This window comes from Cibotium barometz, chromosome 51 (genome assembly GCF_041138505.1).
Source record: "Cibotium barometz isolate CiBa-2024 chromosome 51, ASM4113850v1, whole genome shotgun sequence".
Classification (NCBI taxonomy): Eukaryota; Viridiplantae; Streptophyta; class Polypodiopsida; order Cyatheales; family Cibotiaceae; genus Cibotium; species Cibotium barometz.
Window position 1 is genome coordinate 21,175,819 of NC_141096.1, and position 14,254 is coordinate 21,190,072.

Genomic DNA, 14,254 nt, shown 5'->3' on the forward strand with positions numbered 1-14,254 from the left:
GTGTCATAAAGTATTGACTTTTATCTCCCACTTGCTTTTTGTGGGAAATCACATGTGATTTTCTATCTCTAGAATGTAATTCATGTTGAGAGATATTTACATCAAGAGATAATCATGCCCAAAATATTCATGCAGATAGTGGCATGAAAAACAAAAGATATTCATGCGTGAAAAAAATTAAAAAATATTTTAAAGATATTCACATCAACGACGATATAAAAAACTAGAGATAAATGTATAAAAAAAATTCATAGCCATGAAAAACTCAAAAAAAGTGAAGATAGTCATGCGATGAAAAACTCAAAGTTTCATGCATGAAAAACCAGGGGGTAGCAAAAAAAAGTAGCCGTGTTTGCACACTTGTATCTCCCAAACTATGAGGTAAGTGAACGTGTTCTACTGCTCATCTTTAAGATCTTTTTGGGCTCTTTAAATCTTTTCTTGAGCGGATAAAGTCGATTTCCATCATTTTGCATACAAACTTGCTTGTAAGTGATTTTTGCAACAGTCCAACAGAGAGTACCCTCTATGTGAAGAGGAGTAAGGACACATTTTTGGTCATCGTTCTATACGTTGATGACATGCTGCTCACGGGACCTGATATAGATCAGATTTTAGCCTTTAAGGCTGATTTGCACTCATCGTTTGAGATGTGAGATTTGGGGCCCTTGCATTAGTATTTGGGGATTCAGTTTAGGCAACACAATGATGGCATTGTTATGCGGTAGTTTAAATATATACAGAAGCTATTGCAGAGGTTTAATCTTGAAAACTGTAAACTTGTAGCTACACCTATGGAGACACGTACTCGACTTAGTCTTAAAGATGCACGAGACTCTTTTGATGCTAGTTTGTATCAGCAGGCCATTGGATCCCTTCTTTATGTGTGCAACACGAGGCCAGATATACAATATGCGGTCTCACAATTGAGCAGATTTATGCATAGCATAGGCACAAAGCATCGACATGCTATTATGCGGGTTTCTCGCTATTTATAAGACACTCAGTATTTTGGATTATTTTATCCAAAGGGGGGTGAGTCACAGCTACATGCTTTCAATGATTTAGATTAGGCTGGATGTTATGACACACGAGTGTCCACTATTGGGTTTTTCTTTCGCCTTGGTGATTCATATATATCATGGCTTAGCAAGAAGTAGCCTATAGTGGCCACTTTCATATGTGAAGCTGAGTACATGGCAGCTTTTACAGCTACAGTTGAGTGTGTGTGGCTCAGACGTCTTTTGGCTGATTTGGGTGTTGGACAGTCGTCTAGCACTACGATTTTCACTGACAGCCAGAGCGCATTAGCAGTTGCGATGAGGAACCCAGTGTTTCATGCTCGCATTAAGCACATTGAGGTGCATTACCACTATGTTAGGGAAAGACTCTCTGCAAGCAGAGATCAGCTCGGTCTATGTGCCTACACATGACAACATGGCATATTTATTCACGAAGGCTCTTCCTTGTGAAAAGTTCGAAGCTTTTCGTAAAGCTTTGGGCTTACTGCCTTTTCAGGAATGATCAGCAATACCATGTACATGTTCACATCATCACTCCAGGGGGGATTTGCAGCATTATATGGTAGTGATGTGTGTGAATACACTTAGGACTGCCGGGGCACTTTTTCCCTCACTAGGAGGTTTTTTCCCCTGTGTGTATGTACACCCTCTTATCTACTCATTTTGGGATGTGTACTTATCTTTTGTATCTGTCACACATTTGTTTATGCTATTCTAGTGAGTTTGTGTGCTCTCAAGCTTCTCTATCTTGTGTGTGTGCATTGTTGCAACCCTAACCCTAATTCCAATAGGAATTCCCACTATTTTATGTCCCAGACGATATTCCATTTAGAGTTTAATCTCACATGCATCAGCATTCCATGGAAGGGAAGGGGGGATGGGTAACAACAAGTTAGAATGTCCCCAATTAAGTGCATCTAGGGTGAGGGGGTTTCTGCACTGTATGAGTATTGCCTTGTCAGGATCCCATTGGTTTATCTTGGATTGGATGAAAAGGAGAAGAACATAGGCACAAATGGAATGCTTCTCCCTTACGGTCTCTCAATCATCCTGTGAGCACTCAAATTCCTGTGAATAAGTATTGACCAGTCTGAATTTGGTTGGGACAAGCTTCTAATAATCCATTTAGTTGCCAAATTGAGTGGCAAGGTCTTCTATATTTGGGAGCCCAAGTCCTCCTTTCTGTTTAGGTTGTGTACAGTAATTCCAAGCCACCTTAGGGATTTTATACATGTCCGCATCTCCTAACCAAAGGAAGTTCCTGCGTAATGACTGTAGCTCTTTGATATTGCTCTTGGATGGCATCCAACACGATAGGAAGTAGATGGTTGTAGGTATAAGAAGGTGCTTATGCACTAAGCATCTTCTTGCTAAGTTTTGTTGGTATCCCTTCCATCTGTCAATTTGCTCTAACTTTTTCCATAACCCACTGCCACCGCTATTTTAATGAGACTCAAAATCCCATGGGAATGCCCAACAGCCGGAATATATGACCCTCTTTTAAGATTTGACATCCCAATTGAACAATCCAATCTGGCGGGTCATTGATCATCATTTTAATTCCTATATTCTGATGATTAATTCGGGACCTAGAGGCCGTGTAGAAGATCTGAAGGCAATCCTAGAAAGTTCTAATATATTTGTCATCATTATGAATCAATCCATTGGTGTCATCTGCAAAAAGCTGTAGGCACATTTGACCCTTGTTTGTGAGGCAGTTCAATGTCTTTCATATCCCCTTTCTGCATTGCATCTTGTACAAGCTAGCTTAGAGCATCTGCAGCTATCGTAAAAAGGAGAGGGGCTAGAGGGCACCCCTGTCTTATAGATTTCTTGAGCTCAAAAGATGCAGATATTTTGCCATTAATCACTGCTCTTGCTCTAGCATTCCCAAATAAAGTTGCAACCTTTTGGATGAACCGAGGACCTAACCCCATATCCTTTAAGGATTGGAGGATGAAGTCCCATTCAAGCCTATCATAGGCTTTATCAAAATCAATTTTGGAGAAAATGAAGTCTTGGTCCGTCTCTTCGGCATGTTCCACACCTTCCCATAAAGAAATAATGGCATCTAGAATAAAGTGGCCCTTTATAAATCCTTTCTATTCCTCCATGACCCACATTTTTAGCTCACTCAGCCTTCTTTTGTGAAAACTTTAGCAAAGATCTTGTATGCAGTAGGCAACATGGAAATCAATCTCCAGTTGGAAAGGTCATCTTTTGCTCCCCTTTTGTGAATCAATTTAATAATCCCTTCATTCAGGGATATTGGAAGAGCTCCATATTCTACGCTCTCCTGCCACACCCGAAGAAGAGGTGAGGTAAGCACCTGCTTGAACTATTTAAAGAATTCAGCAGGCAGCAGCAACAGCAATGCCCGAGCTTTTGCCATTCTTTAGATAGTCTATTGCATCTGCAATTTCTTCCTCAGAGATGTCAGCTTCCAGAGTTGTTGCTATGGAGCTAGGGACCGTTTTCTGTCTGCAATTCACAATCACCTTGCGTGCCCTGTCTTTCTCTTCATTTTTTACTATAGTCTCACTGAATATATTCGAGAAATATTCTTTTGCTTTGTTCATGTTTTCTTCTATAGATTTTGCCAGCTGTCCATTCGAGGTTTTAAAGAAAAGGCACTAGTCCTTGTTTGCTTTCATCTTAAGAATTTTAAACATCTCTTTGGAAGGCCTATCTATTTTGCCAGCCCACCACTCCCTAATGAAGAGTTTTAGATATTGGTTTTGAATTGTTTCCTCATTCCTCATATCTTCTCTGAGAACATTAATTTCATTGCTCAGGTCATCCTGAGTTGTGGACATTTTGCTCTCTCAAGCTCCTTACGATGGGAGTATTTGATGTTCCTTCTATGAGCACGGGCTTTGGTCACCTCTTTTTTAACAAATACTAAAAAGTTTTGAGATTCCCTCATCGCTTATGACCAAGCTCTAGCCGGAGCATGAATGGAGGAAAAGGAATCCTCCTAAATTTGTTTGATTCCTTCTTGAACTGAAGGTATTTGGAACATTTTTGGGTCTGTATGGAACCATCCAGATTTTATCCTTACACACGATGATTTGAGAGTTACAATGGGGTAGTGATCTGAAAGAACAATATTTTTCATGATTGTTACGGTTGAGCTCAGATATTTCTGACTAAGAGCATCTATCCAACCGAGCCTTCCTTGTTAGTAACTCTGATCTACCATTGCTCCAAGTGAAGTCATTTGAGGATGGCAGGTCATGAAGGGAATGAAACAATTTGCATTCTTCCCAGTTTTTCTTTTCTTAGCCAATGATAGTGTGCCCCATTTGTTTGTATCTGTCTATCTGAGCTTCCACCATGTTAAAGTCTCCAAGCTGGAGAATTGGTGGTGGTTGTATTTTCATTAAGGATGTCCACAACTCCGGTTTGGACCATGCAGGGCCCGAGGCATAAACTGACATAACAACAAACATGTCTTCCCCTGTATCAATCCGTACAGCAATCCATCTGTGTTTGGGGTCAATATTAACCTCTTTGATGCAAGCAGCTAGAGATTCAACTATGCCCATGGCTGTCCCTCCACCATCTTGCTTATAATATCACAAACCAATGGTGGTTCTTGGACACTGTCAAAAGATTCCTCTACAATATGTCTCCCACAACCTTGATTTCTTGAAGGAATATAATGGCAGACTTTAAGTCTGTCTGCCATAACCAATCTTTTATCACTCTCGGTCTAATTTCATTACTGAGTACTTTAGTATTAAAGGACAATGTTGTTAAGTTGTCTAGCATCATGTTTTGGGGGTTTTGGAGAAGGAGGTTTCCCAGAGGGCTTGGGGGTCTTCTCATTGGGGGCTGGGAAATGCATCCCTCCCACTTGAGATTTTCCGGAATGCATCCCTCCCACTTGGGGACCCAAGGGAGAGAAGTTTGGAGACAATTTAAAAACAAACAATGGAGAATTTCATATCATCCATTGTCCACCAAGTACGTTGAGAGCCATTTGTTTATTTTTAAAGAGAAAACAATAGTAATTATTGGGAAAAAATTAAGCTTTCTTGACTTCCCAACCCCTTATTGTCCAGTTATTCCTAATCCATGTACAAAGAAATTCTACTGGTGGACAGGGGCCAAAACACAGACCCACAACAGCCCATGCCTGGTAAGAAGAACTCCATTCATTAACTAGATTTTTAGGTAATGAAACGGGGAAGTCTTACCAGTTCCAGATTGCTTATCTTGAACTCGATCGTGCTGGTCGCCTCCTACTTTGTCGTTCCTGGCTGGAGTTTGAAAACTTTGCCTTTGGTCACTTTGGAGAGGGCTTCGTTGATTTGATGAATCTCATCCATATCCAGCGTCACCGTTTCTCCGCTCTGCAAGACGACCCTGATGGCTCCTCCGTCTCCGATTCCACTTCCAGTGATCCCCATAGAAGCCATATTCAGGGTTGAGGGTTGAGTGAAAGTCAGCTTGCGGGTCAGGTTGAAAATGGCCAAATGTAAGGTTATCTATCCCAAGAAATGGGGCCACGTGGGAGGAGGTGTATGCATGATTTCCCTCCTTTCGACTGCAGTTTGCTAGACCCCTTGCATGCCTTGCAATGATGTCGCCGCCTGAAAAGATGAGCCTTGAGCATGCACGTTCCGTGTTGATGGCCTGTTTTGGGGCAAAGTGCCTTCCGAATGAAGGGGAACCTAAGGTGTTTGTTTCAAGGCTGGTTTGGGGGTGCCCAAGCCGAACCCCCTAGTTTCTCCATGGGGGAGAGCCCCAGTGTGCCTGGGAACTAGGTGGCTGTACAATTAGGCAAAAAACCCTAGCTCTTCGGTGGGTTGATTTTTTGCATAAATATTTGATCATAGTCTCAAATCCATGATCCATATACTTTTGATCAATGTTGCGAAAGAAGCAATCCATTTGGTTTGGATGATAGTATGTTGATGGAAGATATCATTGAGGTAAACATTTTCTCATCTAAACTAGTAAAAGCAAGGGACAAAGAGACATTAACCTCTGAGATGTCCATTGTAGAAACCAAGGAGCCCCATGTACACATCTAGTCTCCTTGATTCACAATGTATGTATTCACATGTAACAAGTGCACATCGATCATCGCAAAACCAAGGAACCACATACACACATCTAGTCTCCAACATAAATAAAACCAAGAATAGAAAATGCTAAGGAAGCAGTTAGACCAACAATGCAATGCTTCTATTGTCATGGACTACACAAGGTTACATACTGGCTAGTGTGGAATGCTATGCACCTCCTGACACCACACAACCCATAGTCTCTCTTAAGTGCACAGAATGGACACTTGTCCATGGTTCCACTAAATATTCTCACACGTTTGTAAGCCAAGGTGCATCAAAGCCAAAAAGCTTGTAAAACAACACTTTACACAAGGGGTACAGGAGAATGTCTTAAAACAGGAACCAAAAAATATTCACAACCTCCTAAACCAAAGGATATCTTTGTGAAGGTTGCACACATCAAGCGTTAGAAGTGGGAGCAAATGAAAAATTGAACAAATTCAATTAAGGAAGGCCATATCTTTAGGCTTTTTGGGTATTATGATGGGTTTTGGTGTAACCATGCACCAAAGGTGGATGTGGGTAATGGATTGAGTGCAAAATAAGTTTAAACAAGGGATTGGGTATTACGATGGATTTTGGTGTAACCATGCATCAAAGGTGGATGTGGGTAATGGATTGAGTGCAAGATAAGTTTAAATGATGGACTGTGCTCCAACACAATTTTGTAGGAAGAGCTGTTGTTCTCAAACACATCCTCTTCCCTACTGGTATCTACTTCCTTTCATGTTGACACCCCTCAACAAAGATCTCAAATACTTAGAGAGACTATGAAGAAATTTCATGTGGTCTGGCAATGGAGAGGAATCCAAAATGCCTAAAGTTGCATGGCAAGTCCATGCCTTGCCTAAGAATAAAGGTAGATTGGGCATATCAAACATCATTAATGTAGCAGACTGTATGGTTGTGAAATGGACAGTGAGAAGCCTTCTATGTCCTCAGGAAGATTGGGCAATACTTCTTAACATGAATGTTGAAAAATTTAGACTGTCTTACCTTCACCAATGGAAGAAGATTCCTAAAATGGTGCTCTTCTTTAGTCCAATGAAAATAAAAGCACAAGGAAGCCCTCTAGTCAGATCGATATGACAGGCCTGGAATAGATGTAAATTAGAAATTAGACTACACAACAAGATTAGGAAACATGCTGGTATTCTCCACACTTGGACTCCACTTGGTTTTTCATGGCAATGGGAAACTATATATCAGAAAACTTGTACAAACATGCCCACAAACTTCACAAAAAGGGCATTAGCACCTTGGGGTAATCTGTGGTGTAGGAATAACCAGAGGTGATTCACTGTGATCTTTGGAGCTTAGGGATTGTTACAAGCTATTTGAATCAAATTTTCAACTGATCTCAGAGAGGAAAAAGCTATGGCCTAAGGAAAAAATAGCTTTGCTCCGACTAAAGGGACCCCTGATAGCAAGGCTTTCCAGCCAAGGCTTTCTCATGGAAGCCCAAACATAAACTGTCTGCACTGCAAGCTAAATAATAGATGGAACCTATAGTGGGATAGAAAACAATGGGGTTTCAAGTTCTCAAAAATATGGTCTCCAATGATCCTGCCAAAATATCTTTCCTGCTCTGGCTGATTATGCATAAAGCCCTATGGACCAATGCTAGAGCCCATCAAATAGGATTTGGGGATGGTATATGCCCTAGATGTAAACGGGAACAAGAAACCATTACACATCTATTCATTGGATGCCCTCACAATAGGGAAGTACTTTAGTTCTTGAATCTATGTGTCTCCCCTCTTCAGAATTGTGAACTTAGTTGGCAAGAAATCCTATTAGCGCAACAATTAAAGTGCTCTACATAAGTGTAGAATGTCATACGTGCTGAATACTTGTAGGCTGTTTGGATTAATCAAAATAATTGCTTGTTTAATCATGCAAATACCAACATGCTCCTTGGTTTGAGATGCGATCTATGTGATAGAGGGTGAGCATATGTACCCCGTATACCTAACAGCCTGAGTGTGAAATTCGCATCAACCCCTTTGTATGAGGGTGATCTACGTGACAGATGGTGAGCATATGTACCCTGTATACCTAGCAGCCGGAGTATGAAATTCGGCATCAACCCCTTTGTATGAGGGATCAAGAACATCCAAGTTACGAGCATATCTCTTGCATAAAGTCAGCTACAAGGCACGTGAAGCACTATACACACGAAAAATGATCTTGAAGAAATGTTGCAAATGGGGAAGACCAAGGATGTGTTCGAGGAGAATCAACCGAATTCAGAAAGAAAAGGTTGGAAAAGGATGGTCAAGTGGCTAGTGAGGAAGTGGATGATGTCATAAGGCAAGATTCTGAGTTGAGAGAGTATATTCAGAATCTGACCTCTATGAAAAATGAATTGGATTAGGAGCTTAGGTATTGAACTTATGCTTCTTCATTAAAAAGCAAGTTATTTTGTAAATGCTTCTCTTTATATTCTAATATGATTCCGAGCTTATAAAAAAAATTTGCAAAATTTGACCGAACCAAAAATTAACTTCATTTTTAAGTCTTGAACTCTCTCTCTCGCTCTCTCTCTCTCTCTGCCGAGATGTAGGCACCGGAGACGCCATCCTTGCGAACGGAAATGCAGGCACGTATAACCGAGGGCTTATGGGAGCCTGGAGAGATCCCCCGTGGTGGGACAGAAATGGCACAACAGCAACACGATCGACGGAGAAGTCCAATTGTTGAAGTGAGTCTCAGTTGCCCTTTGCGTGTTGCAAGGACCCCAGATTTCCGTCATAGATTTTCCCCATTTGGGTGGGAAGATTTCAAAAGCCTTGTGCTTAGGAGAACCAAAGCAGCACTGGTGGTGATCCTGTGCGTGGGTACATGCTTAGCTGACAGGATACACTGCAACAACGGATGCCGCCCCTTCAGCCTCCCACGGTTGAGGACTTTGCAGGCATACTGTACAAGTGCAGAAAAGAGAGAAACCTCGCCCATGCACTACGCTTGCATGCCCACATGCATGAAAGTGGGCTTGAAGCTCATCCATTGCTCGGAAACTACCTCGTCTTGATGTTGGTGGAAGTTGCAAGCATGTGTCGTGCCCAGCAAGTCTTTGACAGGCTGGTTTATCGGGATGAATGCTCGTGGAATTCTCTCATCACAGGCTATGTCAAATGTGGGGAGTCACAACATGCTCTCACCTTGTACGAGAAAATGCAGCAAGATGATTCTTTACATCCTAGTGGGTACACTTTTGTGGCCTTAGTGAAGGCTTGCACTATGCTGAAAGATCCGGAAAAAGGCCACAAAATACATTCTGAGATTGTTAGAAAGGGGTGGCTAGAAAGAAACATTTTCATCGGCAGCACCTTGGTCGATATGTATGCGAAATGTGGCTCTCTTGCGAGAGCTCAGGAATTGTTTGACAAGCTCCCCACTAGAGACATAGTCTTATGGACTGCACTAATCGGAGGATATGCAGAACACGGACCTGGTGAGGAAGCACTCAAATGTATTGAACAAATGCAACATGAGGGCATCTCTCCAGATGCTGCCACCCTCGTTTGCAGTTTGAAAGCTTGTGCCAGCATAAGAGGCACAGTCAAGGGACTAGAAATACATGCTGAAATTGCCAAAAAAGGGTTGCTGGAAAATAACCTTGTAGTTGGCAGCACCTTGGTTGATATGTATGCTAAATCTGGCATGCTTGTAGAAGCACAAGAAGTGTTTGACAAGCTTCCAGTACGAGATGTAGTCTCGTGGACAGCACTAATGGCTGGATATACGGAACATGGGCATGGTGAGGAAGCCCTCAACTATTTCGAACAGATGCAACATGATGGTGTTTCTCCGACTGCTGTCACATTTGTTTGCAGCTTGAAAGCTTGTGGCAGCATAGGAGTGGCAAGTAAGGGCAGAGAATTACATGCTGAGGTATACCGAAAAGGATTGCTGGAAAGAAACATTTTTGTTGGCAGTGCCCTGGTTGACATGTATGCTAAATGTGGATTCCTTGCAGAAGCACAGGAAGCATTCGACAAGCTCTCAATTCGAAACGTAGTTTCCTGGAATGCACTGATTGCAGGATATATAGAACATGGGCATGTTGAGGAAGCACTCGACTGTTTTGAACAGATGCAAAGCGGGGGCATCTCTCCGGATTATGTCACACTTGTTTGCGGCTTAAAAGCTTGTGGCAGCATAGGAGCCATAGACAAGGGTCGAGAAATGCATGCTGAAATTATCAGGAAAAGTTTGGAAAGAGACCTTGTAATTGGCAACACCTTGGTCGATATGTTTGCCAAATGTGGCTCCCTTGCAGAAGCACATGATGTGCTTGACAAGCTCCCGGTTCGAAATGTAGTCTCATGGACTGCACTAAGTGCAGGACATGCCGAATACGGGCGTGCTGAGGAGGCACTTTACTGTTTCAAACAGATGCAACAGGAGGGCATCTCCCCTAGTGCCGCCACATTTGTTTGCAGCTTGAAAGCTTTTAGCATAATAGGAACCACAAACAAGGGACAAGAAGTACATGCTGAAATTGCCAGAATAGGTTTGGAAAGAGAGCTCCTTGTTGGCAACACCTTGGTCGATATGTATGGTAAATGTGGCTTGTTTGCAGAAGCGCAAGAAGTGTTTGACAAGCTCAGAGTTCGAGACGTGGTCTCGTGGAATGCACTAATAGCAGGATTCGTAGAACATGGGTGTAGTGAGGAAGCACTCAACTGTTTTGAGCAGATGCAACATGAGGGCGTCTCCCCAGATGCTATTACATTTGTTTACACCTTGAGAGCTTGTGGCAGCAAAGGAGCCACAGACAAGGGCAGGAAAATACACACTGAGATTACCAAACAATCGTTGCCTGAAAGAGACGTCTGCATTGGCAGCACCTTGGTCGACATGTATGCTAAATCTGGCTTGCTTGTGGAAGCACAGAAAGTGTTTGACAAGCTTCTGGTTCAAAGTGTAGTCTCATGGAATGCAGTAATAGCAGGATATGCTGAACAAGGGCATGGTGAAGAAGCACTCAATTGTTTCAAACAGATGCAACATGAAGGTGTCTCTCCAAATTCTGTCACACTTGTTTGCAGCTTGAAAGCTTGTGGCAGCATAGGAGCCACAGCAAAGGGACAAGAAATACATGCTGATATTGCCAGAAAAGGGTTGGAAATAGAGCCTCTCATTGGCAACACCTTGGTTTTTATGTATGCAAAATGTGGCTTGCTTGCAACAGCACAGAAAGTGTTTGACAAGCTTTCAGTTCGAAATGTGGTCTCGTGGACTTCACTAATGGCAGGATATGCCCAACTGGGAGAGAGTGAACATGTTTTTTGTATCTTTGACAAAATGATAGGAGAAGGTATAAATCCAGATCTGGTCACATTTGGGAGTGTTCTAAGTGCATGCAGTCATGAAGGTCTCGTGGATAAGGGCCAGATGTATTTTGAGGCCATTAGCAAAGACCATGGTCTTGTCCCAACTCTTGAGCATTACATTTGCATGATTGATCTCCTTGGCCGTGCGGGCCATATAGACAAAGCAGTAGCAATGATCAAGAAGATGCCGTTTCATCCTGGTATTCTAGTGTGGCATATTGTGTTAGGGGCTTGTAGAAAGTGGAGAAATGTGGAGCTTGGAAGACATGCATTTGAACATGCATTGCGATTGGATGAAAAGGATGATTCAGCTTACATCTGTATGTTTAACATCTACCAAGATGCTGCCTTGCATGAGGATGCAAACAAGGTTGAAGCATTGAGATTGGAAAAACAAGCTCAGAAGCAGCCAAGAGATAGTTGGTGGATTGACCCTGGTGAAACTGTGCATCCCTTTTTGGTTGGGTTTTCCCATGCAAATGCACGTATGTAAAGCTAGAAGACCTTTTTGCTTAAAATGACGATAAGGAGGGTTGTGAGGTAGTGTCATGGGTTTTTGGGGGGTTTCAGCTAGTTCGGTGGTCCAAAGGTCCGAAATCCTTTGGCCGTTTCCCCCACCACCTATCGTTTCCCTTTCAAAACCCCCCTTTTTCGGCCAATATCAGCTTCTCTTTCTTCTTTCTTCTCATCAGCCTCCTGTCTCTAGCGTCCTTTCATATACTTCCTTATTTTCTCACATCTCCATGTGTTTCTCCTCTCTCTTCTTCTCCCCTCTCCCCCTTATTTTGCATCTCCCTTGCTAACATTGTGATTCCCTTTTTTAACCCTCTCAAAATTTTCCTTATGTTCCATATCTATGTTCCAACAAAGCTTGTAGTTTTTCCAATCAGCTCGCTCAAAAAGCAAAGTGGTTCTGCTGGGTCGCATCTCCCTATAGTCTCTGTTCCTATGGTAGGAAATTGGAATTAATTGTCGGGAAAGAACTTGAAGTTATTCAGACATGAGTTGTCAGTGGTGCCTTCATGGACATTTCAGCGCATCCGACAATGACGACTGCAGCATGTCTTTTTTTCACGACAGACATGACTCTGAGCAAACCTTCGAGGGTTTAATGGTCAATACAATGAACAATTTTTGGCCTGTCATTTGTTCACAACAGACGTGAATCTGAGCAAACCTTTGAGGGCTTTATGGCTAATACAACAAATTTTATTTTATTTTGGCTTGACACCCAAGAAGTTTCGTGATGGTTCAACATAAACATGGGGGCTTATTTTGTTGACAAATTGAGGGCACCCATTTGACTGACTAGGGAACATAAACACAGAGGCAGGGGCATCAGATGGTGCTGACAGAGGACAAAATGGACTCGAGGAAGTGGGGATGCATTGAGAGAGAAAAATTCGTAGTAGTAACACCAATGGCTTGATAATGGCACATACTACGATGAAGAGTTAGTGATATTAGCAAGGTGATGAATATGGTCGGGCAACACAACAGTCATCACAACTGTCACAGAGGAAGTTGTCAAGGTTATCTGATTAGATGAAGGTGGTGGAGCACAAGAAGATAGTGACACAGTATTGTGCTTCGTAGCAGCAATGATGAACTACAGAATGGGTGGAAGGAAGCCCATTCTGCAGGTTGGGTGATTGCGCACACCCTACATAATAGGCGTCTTGTGTTGTCTCGACGACTCATGGGGGCATGGTTTAGAACATACAGAGATGGATGGTATGACAACTGTCAGAATCTGCATGACTGGAGGTCACACCGATGGGAACTCAATGGACACTAGGTGATGTGATCAAAGTCAGCTAATGGCTGCTTATGGTGGGAGCAAACTGGCAACAAGGTTGCAATCACATAACAAACACAGACTGACAATTTCTCACATTTCACAAAGATGACATCACTCAGCAGGTGGTGTTGATCTGGACTGTCTGAAATCTTGGAGCCTGATCACATAGAAAGAGGCGAAAGTCTTTCCACCTCTTCTGGACTCCTTCGGGCGGTGTGGGGGAGAAGGTGTGTGGCCATCCTATGGGAACGGGCTCTTATGTGAATAAAATATTGTCAACTTTGTTGTGATCACCGCAAGCACAGCTGACCATAGCACAACAACACAAAGGCACCTTACATAAAAAGAATGAAACCGTAACTAAGGGCAGAAGAAAACCCTCTTGATCTCAGATGGATGACGTCTGCGCTGAACATGCAGGGGTTTGCAGCAGCTTCCTTCAGACATGGGACACATGGACATTACTCAAGAGATTGTATAGTCATGCAGAAAAGAACACCTCCTATATTGTAGACTTACTGGTATTGAAAGTGTTCATAGAGAGAGGATCACAGCAGAAGACTTGAGCAAACACAAACACACACATGCGCGTGTATGCACACGTAACTAATTCAATCTGATGTAAAGCTTGAGAACCCAAGCTCAATTATACAATAAGACATGTACAATGACCGTCTGGGGAATATAAATGATCAATGATACAGGGAAAATGCCCGAGTTGATGGCAAATCACTGATGTCGTCAATCACTGTCGATTCTTGCTTTCAGATGTGCATGTAAGCTCTTCTTGGATGCTCCAAGCTTGATGATAGGCTGAATATCTTATGATGGATAAGTGTGGGTGGGTTTGTTCTATTTATAGGTTACTTTGTGGGGTCCCATGCAGGGGTCGGCTTGCTCAACTTGTTACCCAATTGAAAAGATGCAAGGAGGAAGAGAGCTTAAGCTCTTACAAGCACACACTCACACAAATCCTAGAAGAGAATACACAAGATGATAGGCTGAAAATTA

The 14,254-nt window shown here is 42.5% G+C and overlaps 1 protein-coding gene across 1 annotated transcript; it reads left to right on the forward strand.

The window, feature by feature from the left end:
• The first annotated feature begins 8,632 nt into the window (after nucleotides 1-8,632).
• On the forward strand, nucleotides 8,633-13,972 carry LOC147609416 (pentatricopeptide repeat-containing protein At3g09040, mitochondrial-like). Its single transcript, XM_086787494.1, has one exon. The coding sequence runs from the start codon at nucleotides 8,978-8,980 to the stop codon at nucleotides 11,933-11,935; it is 2,958 nt and encodes a 985-aa protein (XP_086643620.1). The 5' UTR covers nucleotides 8,633-8,977; the 3' UTR covers nucleotides 11,936-13,972.
• The last annotated feature ends 282 nt before the right edge of the window (nucleotides 13,973-14,254 follow it).